The sequence below is a fragment of the Oncorhynchus nerka genome, linkage group LG27 (assembly GCF_034236695.1).
Source record: "Oncorhynchus nerka isolate Pitt River linkage group LG27, Oner_Uvic_2.0, whole genome shotgun sequence".
NCBI lineage: Eukaryota > Metazoa > Chordata > Actinopteri > Salmoniformes > Salmonidae > Oncorhynchus > Oncorhynchus nerka.
This window is the reverse complement of record NC_088422.1, coordinates 92177428-92199942: the sequence shown is the minus strand read 5'-3', so window position 1 is coordinate 92199942 and position 22515 is coordinate 92177428. Positions and strand designations below refer to the sequence as shown.

General features: G+C 46.4%; 1 protein-coding gene across 1 annotated transcript in view; it reads left to right on the top strand.

The window, feature by feature from the left end:
• The window catches only part of myo9aa (myosin IXAa), a 223211-nt gene that overhangs the window by 176842 nt on the left and 23854 nt on the right, over positions 1–22515 (top strand). Inside the window, 7 exon segments of the mRNA XM_065012316.1 lie at positions 971–1162; positions 6582–6725; positions 9150–9203; positions 9205–9288; positions 19464–19774; positions 20409–21082; positions 21085–22309. Coding sequence (XP_064868388.1) covers positions 971–1162; positions 6582–6725; positions 9150–9203; positions 9205–9288; positions 19464–19774; positions 20409–21082; positions 21085–22309 — 2684 coding nt within the window.

Genomic DNA, 22515 nt, shown 5'->3' with positions numbered 1-22515 from the left:
TACTACGCCGCCAGGGACTCAAATCCTGCAGTGCCAGACGTGTCCCCCTGCTTAAGCCAGTACATGTCCAGGCTCGTCTGAAGTTTGCTAGAGAGCATTTGGATGATCCAGAAGAAGATTGGGAGAATGCCATATGGTCAGATGAAACCAAAATATAACTTTTTGGTAAAAACTTAACTCGTCGTGTTTGGAGTACAAAGAATGCTGAGTTGCATCCGAAGAACACCATACCTACTGTGAAGCATGGGGGTGGAAATATCATGCTTTGGGGCTGTTTTTCTGCAAAGGGACCAGGACGACTGATCCGTGTAAAGGAAAGAATGAATGGGGCCATGTGTCGTGAGATTTTGAGTGAAAACCTCCTTCCATCAGCAAGAGCATTGAAGATTAAATGTGGCTGGGTCTTTCAGCATGACAATGATCCCAAATACACCGCCCGGGCAACAAAGGAGTGGCTTCGTAAGAAGCATTCAGATGGACCTCACCCAGTCTGTTTCTTGTTGTCCGGCGCAAGAGAACCCAAGAGGACCCGTCTCTCTCCTCACTCCAACCCTCCATGCTACAGCAGCCAAGTACACACTAGCCTTTTATCCTAGACAGTCTTTTATTATGTGGTTAAAAAGGTTATAAAGATATGACAACAATTTATTCACACCAGACAAAAGCACTTCTCCCTGCTATAAAACAAGCCACAGTACACCAACAAAACCACTCCTCCCTGCTATAAAACCAACAAAGCCAATGTGCCGTCTGTGTATTTCTGTCTGTTTATACGATGTTTTAATATGTTTTTGGTGAAGTCAATGCCCTGGTATGTATTCACTAGGAACCAAACAGAAGCAAACGAAACAGGGAGGGGCCTACCTGAATTTGTCCAATAGAAATGTTTTCCGTTTGGAGATATTAACAGTTTTTTTTTTAAATAAACGTTTTGGACTAATGATGGCACCCCTGATCTGTCCTACCACAGGCCTCTCTCAATAAGCTGATGGAGACTCTGGGCCAATCAGAGCCCTACTTTGTCAAATGCATCCGTTCTAATGCAGAGAAGCTGCCCCTGCGCTTCAACGAGGGCCTGGTGCTCAGGCAGCTCCGCTACACGGGTATGCTGGAGACCGTGCGCATCCGCCAGTCAGGCTACAGCATCAAGTACACCTTCCAGGTAAGCAGTTTTATACAGATGCACAGACACGTACTCAAACTCACACACACACACAAACTAAAAAGAAACATCCTCTCACTGTCAATGAGTTTTTCATCAAACTTAACATGTGTAAATATTTGTATGAACATTACAAAATTCAACAACTGAGACATAAACTGAACAAGTTCCACAGACATGTGACTAACATAAATTTAATAATGTGTCCCTGAGCAAAGGGGGGTCAAAATCAAAAGTATTAGTCAGTATCTGGTGTGGCCACCAGCTGCATTAAGTACTGCAGTGCATCTCCTCATGGACTGCACCAGATTTGACTGTTCTTGCTGTGAGATGTTACCCCACTCTTCCACAAAGGCACCTGCAAGTTCCCGGACATTTCTGTGGGGAATGGCCCTCACCCTCAGATCCAACAGGTCCCAGACATGCTCAATGGGATTGAGATCCGGGCTCTTCGATGGCCATGGCAGAACACTGAAATTCCTGTCTTGCAGGAAATCATGCTCAGAACGATCAGTATGGCTGGTGGCATTATCATGCTGGAGGGTCATGTCAGGATGGGTACCACATGAGGGATGAGGAGGGGAGGAGGATGTCTTCCATGTAATGCATAGCGTTGATTTCCTGCAATGACAACAAGCTCAGTCTGAGGATGCTGTGACACACTGCCCCAGACCATGACGGACCCTCCACCTCCAAATCAATCCCGCTCCGGAGTACAGGCCTCGGTGTAACGCTCATTCCTTCGACGATAAAAGCGAATCCGACCATCACCCCTGGTGAGACAAAACCGCGACTCGTCAGTGAAGAGCACTTTTTGCCAGTCCTGTCTGGTCCAGCAACGGTGGGTTTGTGCCCATAGGCGACTTTGTTGCCGGTGATGTCTGGTGAGGACCTGACTTACAACAGGCCTAGAAGCCCTCAGTCCAGCCTCTAAGCCTATTGCGGACAGTCATAGCACTGATAGAGGGATTGTGCGTTCCTTGTCTAACTCGGGCAGTTGTTTTTGCCATCCTGTACCTGTCCCACAGGTGTGATGTTCGGATGTACCGATCCTGTGCAGGTGTTGTTACACGTGGTCTGCCACTGCGAGGACGATCAGATGTCCATCCTGTCTCCCTGTAGAGCTGTCTTCGGCGTCTCACAGTATGGACATTGCAATTTATTGCCCTAGCCACATCTGCAGTCCTCACGGCGCTGTGTAGCATGCCTAAGGCACGTTCACGCAGATGAGCAGGGACCCTGGGCATCTTTCTTTTGTTGTTTTTCAGAGTCAGTAGAAAGGTCTCTCTAGTGTCCTAAATTTTCATAACTGTGACCTTAATTGCCTACTGTCTGTAAGGTGTTTGTGTCTTCTCGACCGTTCCACAGGTGCATGTTCATTAATTGTTTATGGTTCATTGAATAAGCATAGGAAACAGTGCTTAAACCCTTTACAATGTAGATCTGTGAAGTTATTTGGATTTTTACGAATTATCTTTGAAAGACAAAAAGGGACATTTCTTTTTTTGCTGAGTTTATATCCACACACACGCACACATACACAAACATATATACATACATGCACACACACTCTCATCCCTAATTTACCCCATCTCCCGGTCTGTCTCACATCGTACACATTAGTCAGTGTTAATCTGCCGGTCTTCTCTCCTAGAAACACTCACATCGTACACATTAGTCAGTGTTAATCTGCCAGTCTTCTCTCCTAGAAACACTCACATCGTACACATTAGTCAGTTAATCTGCCGGTCTTCTCTCCTAGAAACACTCACATCGTACACATTAGTCAGTTAATCTGCCGGTCTTCTCTCCTAGAAACACTCACATCGTACACATTAGTCAGTTAATCTGCCGGTCTTCTCTCCTAGAAACACTCACATCGTAGACATTAGTCAGTTAATCTGCCGGTCTTCTCTCCTAGAAACACTCACATCATAGACATTAGTCAGTTAATCTGCCGGTCTTCTCTCCTAGAAACACTCACATCGTACACATTAGTCAGTTAATCTGCCTTCTCTCCTAGAAACACTCACATCGTCTTCTCTGCCTAGAAACACTCACATCGTAGACATTAGTCAGTTAATCTGCCGGTCTTCTCTCCTAGAAACACTCACATCGTACACATTAGTCAGTTAATCTGCCGGTCTTCTCTCCTAGAAACACTCACATCGTAGACATTAGTCAGTTAATCTGCCGGTCTTCTCTCTAGAAACACTCACATCGAAACAGTTAATCTGCCGGTCTTCTCTCCTAGAAACACTCACATCGTACACATTAGTCAGTTAATCTGCCGGTCTTCTCTCCTAGAAACACTCACATCGTACACATTAGTCAGTTAATCTGCCGGTCTTCTCTCCTAGAAACACTCATCATTAGTCAGTTAATCTGCCGGTCTTCTCTCCTAGAAACATTAGTCAGTTAATCTGCCGGTCTTCTCTCCTAGAAACACTCACATCGTAGACATTAGTCAGTTAATCTGCCGGTCTTTTCTCCTAGAAACACTCACATCGTACACATTAGTCAGTGTTAATCTGCCGGTCTTCTCTCCTAGAAACACTAGAAACACTCACATCGTAGACATTAGTCAGTTAATCTGCCGGTCTTCTCCTAGAAACACTCAGAAATTAGTCACTGCCATCTTCTCTCCTAGAAACACTCACATCATTAGTCAGTGTTAATCTGCCGGTCTTCTCTCCTAGAAACACTCACATCGTACACATTAGTCAGTTAATCTGCCGGTCTTCTCTCCTAGAAACACTCATTAGTCAGTTAATCTGCCGGTCTTCTCTCCTAGAAACACTCATTAGTTAGTCAGTTAATCTGCCGGTCTTCTCTCCTAGAAACACTCACATCGTAGACATTAGTCAGTGTTAATCTGCCGGTCTTCTCTCCTAGAAACACTCACATCGTAGACATTAGTCAGTGTTAATCTGCCGGTCTTCTCTCCTAGAAACACTCACATCGTAGACATTAGTCAGTTAATCTGCCGGTCTTCTCTCCTAGAAACACTCACATCGTCAGTTAATCTGACATTAGTCAGTTAATCTGTTAATCTGCCGGTCTTTTCTCCTAGAAACACTCACATCTGTCTTCTCTCCTAGAAACATTAGTCAGTTAATCTGCCGGTCTTCTCTCCTAGAAACACTCACATCGTAGACATTAGTCAGTTAATCTGCCGGTCTTCTCTCCTAGAAACACTCACATCGTACACATTAGTCAGTGTTAATCTGCCGGTCTTCTCTCCTAGAAACACTCACATCGTACACATTAGTCAGTTAATCTGCCGGTCTTCTCTCCTAGAAACACTCACATCGTACACATTAGTCAGTTAATCTGCCGGTCTTCTCTCCTAGAAACACTCACATCGTAGACATTAGTCAGTGTTAATCTGCCGGTCTTCTCTCCTAGAAACACTCACATTAGTCAGTTAATCTGCCGGTCTTTTCTCCTAGAAACACTCACATCGTAGACATTAGTCAGTGTTAATCTGCCGGTCTTCTCTCCTAGAAACACTCACATCTGCCGGTCTTTTCTCCTAGAAACACTCACATCGTAGACATTAGTCAGTGTTAATCTGCCGGTCTTCTCTCCTAGAAACACTCACATCGTACACATTAGTCAGTGTTAATCTGCCGGTCTTCTCTCCTAGAAACACTCACATCGTAGACATTAGTCAGTTAATCTGCCGGTCTTCTCTCCTAGAAACACTCACATCGTAGACATTAGTCAGTTAATCTGCCGGTCTTCTCTCCTAGAAACACTCACATCGTAGACATTAGTCAGTGTTAATCTGCCGGTCTTCTCTCCTAGAAACACTCACATCGTAGACATTAGTCAGTTAATCTGCCGGTCTTCTCTCCTAGAAACACTCACATCGTAGACATTAGTCAGTCAGTGTTAAAACACTCTGCATTAGTCAGTTAATCTGGTCTTCTCTCCTAGAAACACTCACATCGTACACATTAGTCAGTTAATCTGCCGGTCTTCTCTCCTAGAAACACTCACATCGTAGACATTAGTCAGTTAATCTGCCGGTCTTCTCTCCTAGAAACACTCACATCGTAGACATTAGTCAGTTAATCTGCCGGTCTTCTCCCCTGTAAACATGAAACAAAGAGTGCAAGTTTCAGTCACTCATTAGCGACGACGTTAACATTTTCCTTCTGTCCAAAGGTGGTGTGAACTCGAGCCCTGGTGCAATTTCCTCTCTTCCTTAGTAACCTCCGAGTCATGTCCTCTGTTGCTAAGTAACCTCCGAGTCAAGTCCAACATCTGAGTCATTGTTTCCACTTCTATCTGTGTTTCAGTTGGCTTGGTGATTGGGATCAGTTGTATGCAACTTATTGTGCTATTCATTGAGCAAACAATGGCGTCTGCTGTAAGAAATGACTTGCTTGCGATTTGAAGTGGTGGCCATATTGTCTCGAAGACTAAGTTTGATGTTTGTATGATAGTATTGTGGGACTATTAGGACAGTGCTCTTAAGTTAGGTTGCATTTGAATATGTCTAGTTGGGTACAGTAATGTCACAATAATGTTATAGATTGTCTAGTGTCTAGCTTGTTACTGTACTTTTAGCAAATCCTTCAGTTTTATAGTAGCATCACCTTTTCTTTTCGTGTATTGCTTGTCCTGTAAGGAACCGTTGAGCTAGTGTTTACAGATGTGGAAGCCAAACATTAGATCACCGGGAAAAACCACTGTGATGGAACGTTTGTAATACACAACCTTGACAGTGAAAGGAGAAGAAATGCCCCGCCCGTCCGCTCATTAACTTACTCACAACACGGGCTAGTTTTAGCCTCAGCCTGACATTGTCATTTATCTGAATTCCCCTGACAGATTAGAGCTACGGTCCTCTGTGATGATGAAAAATATCTGGAGCGCGTGTCTTCTGAAGACTGTCCTGAGGTCATGGTGGAGAACAGGGCCTCTATAGTCTGTAATGAAACATGGGGGTAATTGTAAAAACACAGCATCTGTTTCCCAGTCAGTCAGCCACACCCCTACAGCTTTCACCGGTTTCCCAGACTGCCCTACTGTGTTGACATCAGACAACGGGCCTCCGTTTGGAGGAGTGGGAGAGTTAATCTTTTTTTGATGATGTTAGTTAGTCTCCCTGTAAATATCACCATGGACTATCCCTAAAACCACATGTGCCCCGAACTGCATCTTGTCCTCAGACTAGCTGGTGATGTCACTTAGAAATGAACAGCTCCAATCCTCAGGGGCTGCAGTGTTTTGTGCTCCCTGCGACAGATTCAGACCAATGGAGAGAAGGCCAGTCAAACAGCTGATCAGTACAGTGCCATAGAGAAGAGTCAACCAGTAGAGACCGTGGCCGTTGAGGACTGCCTCCTACATTTATAATAACCCTTTTTTGTGTGTGTTTCTCATTTTCCCTCTACTTGCCTGGCAGGATTTCATCCGCCACTTCCGCGTGCTGCTACCCGAGGGCACCAGTGCCACCCAGGAAGGCATCGGACAGTATCTGGGCCAGGTGGACCTTGCTCCCGATGGATACCAAGTTGGCAAAACCATGGTACTATTCACCCTACTGCCTGTCACTATAGTATATTTAAACCATGGTACTATTCACCCAGCTGCCTGTCACTATAGTAGATTAAAACAATGGTACTATTCACCCAGCTGCCTGTCACTATAGTATATTTAAACCATGGTACTATTCACCCAGCTGCCTGTCACTATAGTATATTTAAACCATGGTACTATTCACCCTACTGCCTGTCACTATAGTATATTTAAACCATGGTACTATTCACCCAGCTGCCTGTCACTATAGTATATTTAAACCATGGTACTATTCACCCAGCTGCCTGTCACTATAGTAGATTAAAACCATGGTACTATTCACCCAGCTGCCTGTCACTATAGTAGATTTAAACCATGGTACTATTCACCCAGCTGCCTGTCACTATAGTAGATTAAAACCATGGTACTATTCACCCAGCTGCCTGTCACTATAGTATATTTAAACCATGGTACTATTCACCCTACTGCCTGTCACTATAGTAGATTAAAACCATGGTACTATTCACCCTGCTGCCTGTCACTATAGTAGATTAAAACCATGGTACTATTCACCCAGCTGCCTGTCACTATAGTAGATTTAAACCATGGTACTATTCACCCAGCTGCCTGTCACTATAGTAGATTTAAACCATGGTACTATTCACCCAGCTGCCTGTCACTATAGTAGATTTAAACCATGGTACTATTCACCCAGCTGCCTGTCACTATAGTAGATTTAAACCATGGTACTATTCACCCAGCTGCCTGTCACTATAGTAGATTAAAACCATGGTACTATTCACCCAGCTGCCTGTCACTATAGTAGATTAAAACCATGGTACTATTCACCCAGCTGCCTGTCACTATAGTAGATTAAAACCATGGTACTATTCACCCAGCTGCCTGTCACTATAGTAGATTAAAACCATGGTACTATTCACCCTACTGCCTGTCACTATAGTAGATTTAAACCATGGTACTATTCACCCTACTGCCTGTCACTATAGTATATTAAAACCATGGTACTATTCACCCACTATAGTCACTATAGTAGATTAAAACCATGGCACTATTCACCCAGCTGCCTGTCACTATAGTAGATTTAAACCATGGTACTATTCACCCAGCTGCCTGTCACTATAGTAGATTTAAACCATGGTACTATTCACCCACTGCCTGTCACTATAGTAGATTAAAACCATGGTACTATTCACCCAGCTGCCTGTCACTACAGTAGATTTAAACCATGGTACTATTCACCCTGCTGCCTGTCACTATAGTAGATTTAAACCATGGTACTATTCACCCAGCTGCCTGTCACTATAGTAGATTTAAACCATGGTACTATTCACCCTACTGCCTGTCACTATAGTAGATTTAAACCATGGTACTATTCACCCAGCTGCCTGTCACTATAGTAGATTAAAACCATGGTACTATTCACCCAGCTGCCTGTCACTATAGTAGATTAAAACCATGGTACTATTCACCCTGCTGCCTGTCACTATAGTAGATTAAAACCATGGTACTATTCACCCAGCTGCCTGTCACTATAGTATATTTAAACCATGGTACTATTCACCCAGCTGCCTGTCACTATAGTAGATTAAAACCATGGTACTATTCACCCAGCTGCCTGTCACTATAGTAGATTAAAACCATGGTACTATTCACCCAGCTGCCCGTCACTATAGTAGATTTAAACCATGGTACTATTCACCCAGCTGCCTGTCACTATAGTATATTAAAACCAAAAGGAAGGGATCAAATTGAGACTTTTTAGTCAAGGTATCAACAATTGTATCCAATTGTCTTGTTTTCTCTAGTATATTGTACCCCAAAGGGGATATGAGGATTTGCCACAAGGCACTGATCTGTTTTATTTGACAAATTTAGACTAGCCTTATCTATAGAAACATTTGTGGCCAAAAGCATTTCCTTAAAACACAGGTGCTGGGCTAATGAACTATACTACAACAGGACAGACATGCCTTGCATTGTCCTTATAGTTAGAAGACAAAATGGTCCGTCATGTTTGTCTTGATGAATGGTAGTTGACCATCAGTTTCAGTCACCACAGGGGGGGGTGGAGATTCGGCCCTGCTTTAGGTTATTGAACTTAGTTAAATAGAGAAACAGAAAAATAAGGAGCAGTGACATTATATTACCAGCACTGTAGTCTTTCTGAGACAGGATGTTATAAAGAACATACCCCAAGAATGGACAGTACCTCTGACACACACACACACACACAGACTGATAGATAGGTCCAGCACTATTCCTTTGGTTTGATGTCTATAATTAGCAGCCCATAGCTCCAATACCTGAAATTCTTGTTGCTCCTGTGTTCGGTCATCCAGGGAGGGGGAGGTCCATACTTGAACAGTGAGAGTGCGTATATGTATGTGTGTATGATGTGCCACTCATTGTGTCCACTGTCAGGTGTTCCTGCCAGGTGGAGCGTATTCACTGCAGGCTGCCTGTCACTAGGGAGATCCTGAACCATGGTACTATTCACTCTGCAGCGCTGTCACAGGGCCCTGCTGGAGAGGAAACACTTCACCAGGATGAGACTGGCTGCCACAACTATCCAGGTAACCACCGTTCCCTTCTTATAGCCTCATCACCCAGGGACAGTCTCCTTCTTATAGCCTCATCACCCAGGGGCAGTCTCCTTCTTATAGCCTCATCACCCAGGGGCAGTCTCCTTCTTATAGCCTCATCACCCAGGGGCAGTCTCCTTCTTATAGCCTCACCACCCAGGGGCAGTCTCCTTCTTATAGCCTCATCACCCAGGAGCAGTCTCCTTCTTATAGCCTCATCACCCAGGGGCAGTCTCCTTCTTATAGCCTCATCACCCAGGGGCAGGGGCAATCTCCTTCTTATAGCCTCATCACCCAGGGGCAGGGCCAGTCTCCTTCTTATAGCCTCATCACCCAGGGGGAGTATCCTTCTTCTAGCCTCATCACCCAGGGGCAGGGACAGTCTCCTTCTTATAGCCTCCTCACCCAGGGGCAGGGACAGTCTCCTTCTTATAGCCTCCTCACCCAGGGGCAGGGACAGTCTCCTTCTTATAGCCTCATCACCCAGGGACAGTCTCCTTCTTATAGCCTCATCACCCAGGGACAGTCTCCTTCTTATAGCCTCATCACCCAGGGGCAGTCTCCTTCTTATAGCCTCATCACCCAGGGACAGTCTCCTTCTTATAGCCTCATCACCCAGGGACAGTCTCCTTCTTATAGCCTCATCACCCAGGGACAGTCTCCTTCTTATAGCCTCATCACCCAGGGACAGTCTCCTTCTTATAGCCTCATCACCCAGGGGCAGGGACAGTCTCCTTCTTATAGCCTCATCACCCAGGGGCAGGAACAGTCTCCTTCTTATAGCCTCATCATCCAGGGGCAGGGACAGTCTCCTTCTTATAGCCTCATCACCCAGGGGCAGTCTCCTTCTTATAGCCTCATCACCCAGGGGCAGTCTCCTTCTTATAGCCTCATCACCCAGGGACAGTCTCCTTCTTATAGCCTCATCACCCAGGGACAGTCTCCTTCTTATAGCCTCATCACCCAGGGGCAGGGGCAGTCTCCTTCTTATAGCCTCATCACCCAGGGGCAGTCTCCTTCTTATAGCCTCATCATCCAGGGGCAGGGACAGTCTCCTTCTTATAGCCTCATCACCCAGGGGCAGGGGCAGTCTCCTTCTTATAGCCTCATCACCCAGGGGCAGTCTCCTTCTTATAGCCTCATCACCCAGGGACAGTCTCCTTCTTATAGCCTCATCACCCAGGGGCAGTCTCCTTCTTATAGCCTCATCACCCAGGGACAGTCTCCTTCTTATAGCCTCATCACCCAGGGCCAGACTCCTTCTTATAGCCTCATCACCCAGGGCCAGTCTCCTTCTTATAGCCTCGTCACCCAGGGGCAGTCTCCTTCTTATAGCCTCGTCACCCAGGGGCAGTCTCCTTCTTATAGCCTCGTCACCCAGGGACAGTCTCCTTCTTATAGCCTCATCACCCAGGGGCAGTCTCCTTCTTATAGCCTCATCACCCAGGGGCAGTCTCCTTCTTATAGCCTCATCACCCAGGGGCAGTCTCCTTCTTCTAGCCTCATCACCCAGGGGCAGTCTCCTTCTTATAGCCTCATCACCCAGGGGCAGTCTCCTTCTTATAGCCTCATCACCCAGGGGCAGTCTCCTTCTTATAGCCTCATCACCCAGGGGCAGTCTCCTTCTTCTAGCCTCATCACCCAGGGGCAGTCTCCTTCTTCTAGCCTCATCACCCAGGGGCAGTCTCCTTCTTATAGCCTCATCACCCAGGGGCAGTCTCCTTCTTATAGCCTCATCACCCAGGGGCAGTCTCCTTCTTATAGCCTCATCACCCAGGGGCAGTCTCCTTCTTCTCGCCTCGTCACCCAGGGGCAGTCTCCTTCTTCTCGCCTCGTCACCCAGGGGCAGTCTCCTTCTTCTCGCCTCGTCACCCAGGGACAGTCTCCTTCTTATAGCCTCATCACCCAGGGGCAGTCTCCTTCTTATAGCCTCATCACCCAGGGACAGTCTCCTTCTTATAGCCTCATCACCCAGGGACAGTCTCCTTCTTATAGCCTCATCACCCAGGGGCAGGGACAGTCTCCTTCTTATAGCCTCATCACCCAGGGACAGTCTCCTTCTTATAGCCTCATCACCCAGGGGCAGGGACAGTCTCCTTCTTATAGCCTCATCACCCAGGGGCAGGAACAGTCTCCTTCTTATAGCCTCATCACCCAGGGGCAGTCTCCTTCTTATAGCCTCATCACCCAGGGGCAGTCTCCTTCTTATAGCCTCATCACCCAGGGACAGTCTCCTTCTTATAGCCTCATCACCCAGGGCCAGACTCCTTCTTATAGCCTCGTCACCCAGGGCCAGTCTCCTTCTTATAGCCTCGTCACCCAGGGGCAGTCTCCTTCTTATAGCCTCGTCACCCAGGGGCAGTCTCCTTCTTCTAGCCTCGTCACCCAGGGGCAGTCTCCTTCTTATAGCCTCGTCACCCAGGGGCAGTCTCCTTCTTATAGCCTCGTCACCCAGGGGCAGTCTCCTTCTTATAGCCTCGTCACCCAGGGGCAGTCTCCTTCTTATAGCCTCGTCACCCAGGGGCAGTCTCCTTCTTCTCGCCTCGTCACCCAGGGGCAGTCTCCTTCTTCTCGCCTCGTCACCCAGGGGCAGTCTCCTTCTTCTCGCCTCGTCACCCAGGGGCAGTCTCCTTCTTCTCGCCTCGTCACCCAGGGGCAGTCTCCTTCTTCTAGCCTCGTCACCCAGGGGCAGTCTCCTTCTTCTAGCCTCGTCACCCAGGGGCAGTCTCCTTCTTATAGCCTCGTCACCCAGGGGCAGTCTCCTTCTTCTAGCCTCGTCACCCAGGGGCAGTCTCCTTCTTCTCGCCTCGTCACCCAGGGGCAGTCTCCTTCTTCTCGCCTCGTCACCCAGGGGCAGTCTCCTTCTTCTCGCCTCGTCACCCAGGGGCAGTCTCCTTCTTCTCGCCTCGTCACCCAGGGGCAGTCTCCTTCTCGCCTCGTCACCCAGGGGCAGTCTCCTTCTTCTAGCCTCGTCACCCAGGGGCAGTCTCCTTCTTCTAGCCTCGTCACCCAGGGGCAGTCTCCTTCTTCTAGCCTCGTCACCCAGGGGCAGTCTCCTTCTTCTAGCCTCGTCACCCAGGGGCAGTCTCCTTCTTCTAGCCTCGTCACCCAGGGGCAGTCTCCTTCTTCTAGCCTCGTCACCCAGGGGCAGTCTCCTTCTTCTAGCCTCGTCACCCAGGGGCAGTCTCCTTCTTATAGCCTCGTCACCCAGGGGCAGTCTCCTTCTTCTAGCCTCGTCACCCAGGGGCAGGGACAGTCTCCTTCTTATAGCCTCGTCACCCAGGGGCAGGGACAGTCTCCTTCTTATAGCCTCGTCACGCAGGGGCAGGGACAGTCTCCTTCTTCTAGCCTCGTCACCCAGGGGCAGTCTCCTTCTTCTCGCCTCGTCACCCAGGGGCAGTCTCCTTCTTCTAGCCTCGTCACCCAGGGGCAGTCTCCTTCTTCTAGCCTCGTCACCCAGGGGCAGTCTCCTTCTTATAGCCTCGTCACCCAGGGGCAGTCTCCTTCTTATAGCCTCGTCACCCAGGGGCAAGGACAGACTCCTTCTTATAGCCTCGTCACCCAGGGGCAAGGACAGACTCCTTCTTATAGCCTCGTCACCCAGGGGCAGTCTCCTTCTTATAGCCTCATCACCCAGGGGCAGGGACAGTCTCCTTCTTATAGCCTCGTCACCCAGGGGCAGGGACAGACTCCTTCTTATAGCCTCATCACCCAGGGAAATTAGTGGGCACAGGGCACCAACCCTGGTCCTGTTACAGGGGTATGAAGGCTTTTGTTTCATTACAGGTAAATGGTCCTGTTACAGGGGTATGAAGGCTTTTGTTTCATTACAGTTAAATGGTCCTGTTACAGGGGTATGAAGGCTTTTGTTTCATTACAGTTAAATGGTCCTGTTACAGGGGTATGAAGGCTTTTGTTTCATTACAGTTAAATGGTCCTGTTACAGGGGTATGAAGGCTTTTGTTTCATTACAGTTAAATGGACCTGTTACAGGGGTATGAAGGCTTTTGTTTCATTACAGTTAAATGGTCCTGTTACAGGGGTATGAAGGCTTTTGTTTCATTACAGTTAAATGGTCCTGTTACAGGGGTATGAAGGCTTTTGTTTCATTACAGTTAAATGGTCCTGTTACAGGGGTATGAAGGCTTTTGTTTCATTACAGTTAAATGGTCCTGTTACAGGGTATGAAGGCTTTTGTTTCATTACAGTTAAATGGTCCTGTTACAGGAGTATGAAGGCTTTTGTTTCATTACAGTTAAATGGTCCTGTTTACAGGGGTATGAAGGCTTTTGTTTCATTACAGTTAAATGGTCCTGTTACAGGAGTATGAAGGCTTTTGTTTCATTACAGTTAAATGGTCCTGTTACAGGGGTATGAAGGCTTTTGTTTCATTACAGTTGCATGCAAACAGGGTCTTGGTTAGTTGAATCAGGTGTGTTAGCGCCGGGCTGGTAGAAAGTCTGTACACCCTGTTCTGTGGCTCTCAGCACCATAGTTGGTGACATTAACTGTGTAAATGATCTATAGTACATCCAGGCTTGATACGTAGGAGTTTGTTTGTATATGTGATATTTATTTTGTATTTAGTAAATGGATTTAAGTGGGAAATGATGTTATTGAACTGAGACAGGAATGCTTCTCATCCCAATGTTGTGTGTCGGTCCTCATCTGTGCAATCTTGCTCAGCCCGGTTTTGATGGGCCAGCAAGATATTTAATTTGTATGTGTTATGGAGGGATGTTTAGATTCAGAGCTCTTTCAGTAATCCTACAAAACCCCACAATTTATTTTTGTGGAAAATTCTGTGAATTATCTAAACTATTTCTCTTAACCGTTCCTCAACTTTGTTTTGGATGCCATTCAACTTTCACGATCACAATCTAAGACTTATGCCAGATATTTGATCCTAGTAATTATGCAATTGTTGATTCAGTTCCGTTACAGTATCCAGCAGGAACCAAACACTAAGTCCTTTCATAAACAGGGACATTGTTGTACTAGAGAAGTTGGCTATGAATGGGAATGGATGTAACACACCTCGAGGATCGGTACTTCAGGGTTTTCAGTTGGCCTGCTTTGCTTTAGATCTTTGAGACCTTGAGGTGATTAGTAGAGTGAGGTGTGGTGCCTGGTTGGAATGAAACCCTGCAATGGCACTCCAGGATCAAATCTAAATTAAATCAATGTTTATTGGTCGTGTCTAGAGTTGGACAGATATTTTAGTTGCAGCGAAATGCTTGTGTAACTAGAGCCGAACAGTGCAGCAAAATTGGCAAACAAGTACACAAATAATAATAATCAAAAACTAGAAAGAAGAAATCCGGAATGTCAGAGCTAATCCAGTATACACTATCAGTTATCCAAACTAATCCAGTATACACTATCAGTTATCCAAACTAATCCAGTATACACTATCAGTTATCCAAACTAATCCAGTATACACTATCAGTTATCCAAACTAATCCAGTATACACTATCAGTTATCTAAACTAATCCAGTATACACTATCAGTTATCCAAACTAATCCAGTATACACTATCAGTTATCCAAACTAATCCAGTATACACTATCAGTTATCCAAACTAATCCAGTATACACTATCAGTTATCCAAACTAATCCAGTATACACTATCAGTTATCCAAACTAATCCAGTATACACTATCAGTTATCCAAACTAATCCAGTATACACTATCAGTTATCCAAACTAATCCAGTATACACTATCAGTTATCCAAACTAATCCAGTATACACTATCAGTTATCCAAACTAATCCAGTATACACTATCAGTTATCCAAACTAATCCAGTATACACTATCAGTTATCCAAACTAATCCAGTATACACTATCAGTTATCCAAACTAATCCAGTATACACTATCAGTTATCCAAACTAATCCAGTATACACTATCAGTAATCCAAACTAATCCAGTATACACTATCAGTTATCCAAACTAATCCAGTATACACTATCAGTTATCCAAACTAATCCAGTATACACTATCAGTTATCCAAACTAATCCAGTATACACTATCAGTTATCCAGTATACACTATCAGTTATCCAGTATACACTATCAGTTATCCAAACTAATCCAGTATACACTATCAGTTATCCAAACTAATCCAGTATACACTATCAGTTATCCAAACTAATCCAGTATACACTATCAGTTATCCAGTATACACTATCAGTTATCCAGTATACACTATCAGTAATCCAAATTAATCCCGTATACACTATCACTAATCCAGTATACACTATCAGTTATGCAAACTAATCCAGTATACACTATCAGTTATCCAGTATACACTATCAGTTATCCAGTATACACTATCAGTAATCCAAACTAATCCCGTATACACTATCAGTTATCCAAACTAATCCAGTATACACTATCAGTTATCCAAACTAATCCAGTATACACTATCAGTTATCCAGTATACACTATCAGTTATCCAGTATACACTATCAGTAATCCAAATTAATCCAGTATACACTATCAGTAATCCAGTATACACTATCAGTTATCCAGTATACACTATCAGTTATCCAAACTAATCCCGTATACACTATCAGTTATCCAAACTAATCCAGTATACACTATCAGTTATCCAAACTAATCCAGTATACACTATCAGTTATCCAAACTAATCCAGTATACACTATCAGTTATCCAAACTAATCCAGTATACACTATCAGTTATCCAAACTAATCCAGTATACACTATCAGTTATCCAGTATACACTATCAGTTATCCAGTATACACTATCAGTTATCCAGTATACACTATCAGTAATCCAAATTAATCCCGTATACACTATCAGTAATCCAGTATACACTATCAGTAATCCGAACTAATCCCGTATACACTATCAGTTATCCAAACTAATCCCGTATACACTATCAGTTATCCAAACTAATCCCGTATACACTATCAGTTATCCAAACTAATCCAAATTATACACTATCAGTTATCCAAACAGTAATCCTAATCCAGTATACACTATCAGTTATCCAAACTAATCCAGTATACACTATCAGTTATCCAAACTAATCCAGTATACACTATCAGTAATCCAAATAAATCCAGTATACACTATCAGTAATCCAGTATACACTATCAATAATCCAAACTAATCCAGTATACACTATCAGTAATCCAAACTAATCCAGTATACACTATCAGTTATCCAAACTAATCCAGTATACACTATCAGTTATCCAGTATACACTATCAGTAATCCAAACTAATCCAGTATACACTATCAGTAATCCAAACTAATCCAGTATACACTATCAGTAATCCAGTATACACTATCAGTTATCCAAACTAATCCAGTATACACTATCAGTAATCCAGTATACACTATCAGTAATCCAAACTAATCCAGTATACACTATCAGTAATCCAGTATACACTATCAGTAATCCGAACTAATCCCGTATACACTATCAGTTATCCAAACTAATCCCGTATACACTATCAGTTATCCAAACTAATCCCGTATACACTATCAGTTATCCAAACTAATCCCGTATACACTATCAGTTATCCAAACTAATCCAGTATACACTATCAGTTATCCAAATTAATCCCATATACACTATCAGTAATCCAAATTAATCCCGTATACACTATCAGTAATCCAAACTAATCCCGTATACACTATCAGTTATCCAAACTAATCCCGTATACACTATCAGTTATCCAGTATACACTATCAGTAATCCAAATTAATCCCGTATACACTATCAGTAATCCAGTATACACTATCAATAATCCAAACTAATCCAGTATACACTATCAGTTATCCAAACTAATCCAGTATACACTATCAGTTATCCAGTATACACTATCAGTAATCCAGTATACACTATCAGTAATCCAAACTAATCCAGTATACACTATCAGTAATCCAAACTAATCCAGTATACACTATCAGTAATCCAGTATACACTATCAGTTATCCAAACTAATCCAGTATACACTATCAGTAATCCAGTATACACTATCAGTAATCCAAACTAATCCAGTATACACTATCAGTAATCCAGTATACACTATCAGTTATCCAAACTAATCCAGTATACACTATCAGTAATCCAAACTAATCCAGTATACACTATCAGTAATCCAGTATACACTATCAGTAATCCAAAATCAATCTGTATTTACACCTAAAATATCTACTTAAGAATATGTACAGCAGTAGATATATTACAGTGAGCTATGTCAGGAATCCAGTATATAGATATTCAGTGTGAATAAACAGTGTAACAAAATGCAATGTTCAGTAGTAGATATATTAGAAAGAGATATGTGAAGAATACAGTACATGAACACACAGTGTGAAACACAGTATAAAAGAAACAAAAAATGAACAAAGTGGATCAGGGCATCTACCCTTGTTACCCACCTTTAACCCTCTAATGTGTCCCTGTTCAACACTTCCCTGCTTGGAGAGGGCCTCGTATTATATCTGTTCAACACTTCCCTGCTTGGAGAGGGCCTCGTATTATATCTGTTCAACACTTCCCTGCTTGGAGAGGGCCTCGTATTATATCTGTTCAACACTTCCCTGCTTGGAGAGGGCCTCGTATTATATCTGTTCAACACTTCCCTGCTTGGAGAGGGCCTCGTATTATATCTGTTCAACACTTCCCTGCTTGGAGAGGGCCTCGTATTATATCTGTTCACACTGGAAACGCCTAATTGGTCATTTGGAAAGAGACTCGGGTGTTTTGGCTTTGTCTGGTTGAAAAGAAGAATAAATCCAATCAATGGGTAGAAGTGTTAATAGCCAGAGACTGAGGGAGAGAGCTAAACAAAAGGAAATAAAGCATCTTATGGAGGAGTTGTGATAATGTTCCCAGAGCAGGAGAACAAAAGGTCTGTCAAACAGTTCATGCATTTCTTGTATCTCTGCTGAGCCTGCTTTTGCTCTTTGTGTAGTCATCCAAGTTTCGATAGCTTTGTGTCCTGTTTTGACATTTTCCCTGACTATACTAAACATTATTTTATACAGTAGTGCCAAATCCAAGCCCCTTCTAGCCCCCCAGGCCCTCCTAATACTGCTAAGCCCCCTAACACACCTTGCCTCCTAGCCCCCCAGGCCCTCCTAATACCGCTAAGCCCCCTAAACACACCTTGCCTCCTAGCTCCCCAGGCCCTCCTAATACTGCTAAGCCCCCTAACACACCTTGCCTCCTAGCCCCCCAGGCCCTCCTAATACTGCTAAGCCCCTAACACACCTTGCCTCCTAGCCCCCAGGCCCTCCTAATACCGCTAAGCCCCCTAAACACCTAGCCCCCAGGCCCTCCTAATACTGCTAAGCCCCTAACACACCTAGCCTCCTAGCCCCCAGGCCCTCCTAATAGTGCTAAGCCCCCTAAACACCTAGCCCCCAGGCCCTCCTAATACTGCTAAGCCCCTAACACACCTTGCCTCCTAGCCCCCAGGCCCTCCTAATACTGCTAAGCCCCCTAACACACCTAGCCTCCTAGCCCCCAGGCCCTCCTAATACTGCTAAGCCCCCTAAACACCTAGCCCCCCAGGCCCTCCTAATACTGCTAAGCCCCCTAACACACCTAGCCTCCTAGCCCCCAGGCCCTCCTAATACCGCTAAGCCCCTAAACACACAGCCCCCAGGCCCTCCTAATACCGCTAAGCCCCCTAAACACCTAGCCCCCCAGGCCCTCCTAATACTGCTAAGCCCCTAACACACCTAGCCCCCAGGCCCTCCTAATACTGCTAAGCCCCTAAACACCTAGCCCCCAGGCCCTCCTAATACCGCTAAGCCCCCTAAACACCTAGCCCCCAGGCCCTCCTAATACTGCTAAGCCCCTAACACACCTAGCCTCCTAGCCCCCAGGCCCTCCTAATACTGCTAAGCCCCCTAACACACCTAGCCTCCTAGCCCCCCAGGCCCTCCTGGGGGGGGGGGTCGGGATTGGACGTTGCTACAGAAGAATGGACTCAAATCCAATAAATGTAATAAATTCCATCATACTATAAATGTGGTAACATCCACAGCTCTGATCTCACCTACAGCGTCGTGTGGGTTTGGCCTGTGTAGGCCGTCATTGTAAATGAGAATTTGTTCTTAACTGACTTGCCTAGTTAAATAAAGGTTACATTTAAAAAATACTTCCCCTCACACAGAAATGGTGGCGTGCCTACCAGTCCAAGCAGGAGGATGACTACGACCCAAGCATCCAGGAGGGGGCAGCCTTGTGCATCCAGACAGCTTGGCGGGGGTACAAGGAGCGCTGGAGGTACGGGCTGTGGCGGGAGGCGGCCCTGCTGCTGCAGAGGGAGTGGAGGGCGTTGCTGAAGCGGCGAGAACGGGAGGGGGCGGCACTCGCCATCCAGACAGCCTGGCGCTGCCACATGGCCAGAGAGGCCTTCCTGCGACTGCGTGGCACCATGACGCTGCTACAGGCAGTGGGCAAAGGCTACCTGGCCAGACAGAGGTAAACTAATGTGAAGTGTTGCAGAAAGTTTTAGAGCAGACGTGGTTCTCCACATGACATGAGAGTGAATAGTCTGTTCTACATATTACATTTCTATCGGCAGCTGAGCTTGCTTCATTACTGTTTCTGGATGCTTATGAATCATTATGGAAATCAATATGAAATGCCATGGAACATTTGATGAAGGCAGTGTAGCCACAGAAGACCATCTGAACTTCCATGCCTCCATAACTTCAACTCATCAATGGAAATATTCTTGCAATGAGATTGGAAATTGCTGCAAAGTTAATTCACTGTACTTATTGGTCATAATTCTATATCCAATCCTCCTCCACGTCCAGTCGTAGCTGGTGGCGTGCTCGTATTCATGGCCTGCCAGCTGAAAAGTCTCCTGTTCAGATAATGTTGTTACATAAACACCCAGAACAAAGTAGCAACAGTCAGCTGAGCTAGAGGAGGACATTCTCCCATTAAGGCTGCCACTTTGAGTTCACACATTCAACAGGAAGAGACTGTGATATGTTTTTAAGTGTCTAGTCTGTCTTGTGTCAAGGAACAAGGAATTAAGACTCAATGAAGGTGTGGTGTTGCCTTGTGATTGGTTTAGCTGTAACCATGCTTCCTTGATTGACAGCTTCGGGCATTTGAAGGAGCAGAGACTGAGGGAGAAAGAGCAGAGGCTGAGGGAGAGAGAGAGTCAACAACAGCAGCAGCTGCTGCAGAATGGACAGACGCGTCTCTCGCCAGAAGAAGACGAACTGCCAGTGAGGATCATGGGCCTGGACCTGAGCACATGGGAGGACCGCTCATACAAGGAGCGGGAAAGGAGCCTCCAGAGACTGAACAGCCAGGAGGAGAGGGTAAAAGAGGGACGAGGTGTAGAAATAGGAGGTGAGGGAGGAGTGACGAGGGCCGCAGAGAGCTCAGGTAGGGCCCAGTCGGAACCACCGCCAGTTTCATCGACAGCCGCTGTGGTGGTGAGAGAGAGGACCAGGACCCTGGACGAGCCCTGCCAGAGGACCACCAGGGCCAAGAGGGAGAGCCGGAGGATGAGGGAGCTGGAGCAGGCCAAGTTCAGCCTGGAGCTGCTCAAGGTGCGGGCCACAGGCAGTGGTGGGGCCTCTTCCCCCTCTGAAGAGAGGCGCTGGTCGGCCGAGCTGGCCCCCACCACCACCCCTCCTCGCCGCTCCCCCCAGGGACCCGGAACCCCCGACAGCCAGAGCTCCAAGGGCAGCTTCGAGCTACTCAGCATGGATGACGAGATACTCAGGGAGAGTGCACCTTTGGCAGATGAGGAGGAGCTTGGTTCCCCCTCTCTTCTGAAGTGCAGCTGGAGCAGGCCCCGGAGGTCAGCCTCGTGTCGAAGGAGCCTCCCAGCGTTTCTGTGTCCGATGACGCCTCCCCACCTCCAAACAGTCAGAGTCAGGCCAAGCTAGAACCGGCTGCCGCCTCTCCACCTCCGCCCAAGATAGAGAACTACCTCCCTACCTTTTACGTCCCGTCAACTGATGGCAGCTTGGTCATCACCCATCGTCTTGGCGATGACTCTTCGAGACTCCTCGAGGCCGATACCACTAGTACCACCATCGTCAACAAGCAGCTCAAGTCAATCAAACAAAGGCGGGAATTGTCACGGCGACCTGTGGTTGTGGTCATCAGCATGCAGAAGGAAACCCCCCTGGATCAGGAGGAGCTCGGTGGTGCCGTCGTTCGTCTTCCCCTTATAGAGGTTCGTGACGGGTCGGCACAAACCGGCGAATCCCCTTCATCGCCACGGCTACCAGTCCCTGCACCCGTTCCACCACTAGATCCCGCCCCAGTCATCCCCATCTCTGGCCCCACCCCTGTCCCGGCTGCCAACCAGTTGGTCCTGGAGAAGCTGGAACGACTGAACGAGGAAAAGGAGGAGAGGCAGCGGCACCTGCAGCAGCAGAACGAGCGGGAGATGATGGACCAGATCCGGAAGCAGAAGGAGGTTCTGGAGAGACAGCGGCACCACTTCGCCCAGCACGAGAGGGAACTGTTGGAGAAGCAGAGGGGTGAGGCCCTGGTCAGGATCCAGCAGAGCCGGCAGGGAGGGCCCCCCCAAGACAGGAGTGCAACCGCAGCTACATCTACCAGGCCCCTTAGACCCAGCTCCCTTCTCATCGAGAGAGCCCCGGCTCTTGCTCCACCCTCCAGGACCCAGTCTGTGTCCGCTGCCCACGCATACCTCTCTCCTCCTGGGCCGATGGACACCCAGAGTGTCCCCATGCCCCATCCTGAGCCCAACAAGGCCCAGCCCAACAAGGCCCAGCCCAACCAGGCCCGGCTCCCTCCACCTCCCTCAGCCCCCAAAACAAAGACCAGGGATGGGAGACCCATTGCGGATGGCTGGGCGCCAAATTTGACCCTGGAGTCCAGAGAGGGCGGGGGAGGAGGAGTCAGAGGGAGGGTTCCCAAGAAGGCCCCAGCTAATCAGGGCACCAGCATCAGCATGACTGACATGTCGGAAAACATCTTCTTTGCGCCCAAAGACAGAGTGGCATTCTCTAAGTGAGTATTGAATCCAGCTATGGAGTTATCATGTACTGTAGGTACCATTACCACCCAACTACACATGGAGTTATCATGTACTGTAGGTACCATTACCAGCCAACTAGACATGGAGTTATCATGTACTGTAGGTACCTTTACCAGCCAACTAGACATGGAGTTATCATGTACTGTAGGTACCTTTACCAGCCAACTACACATGGAGT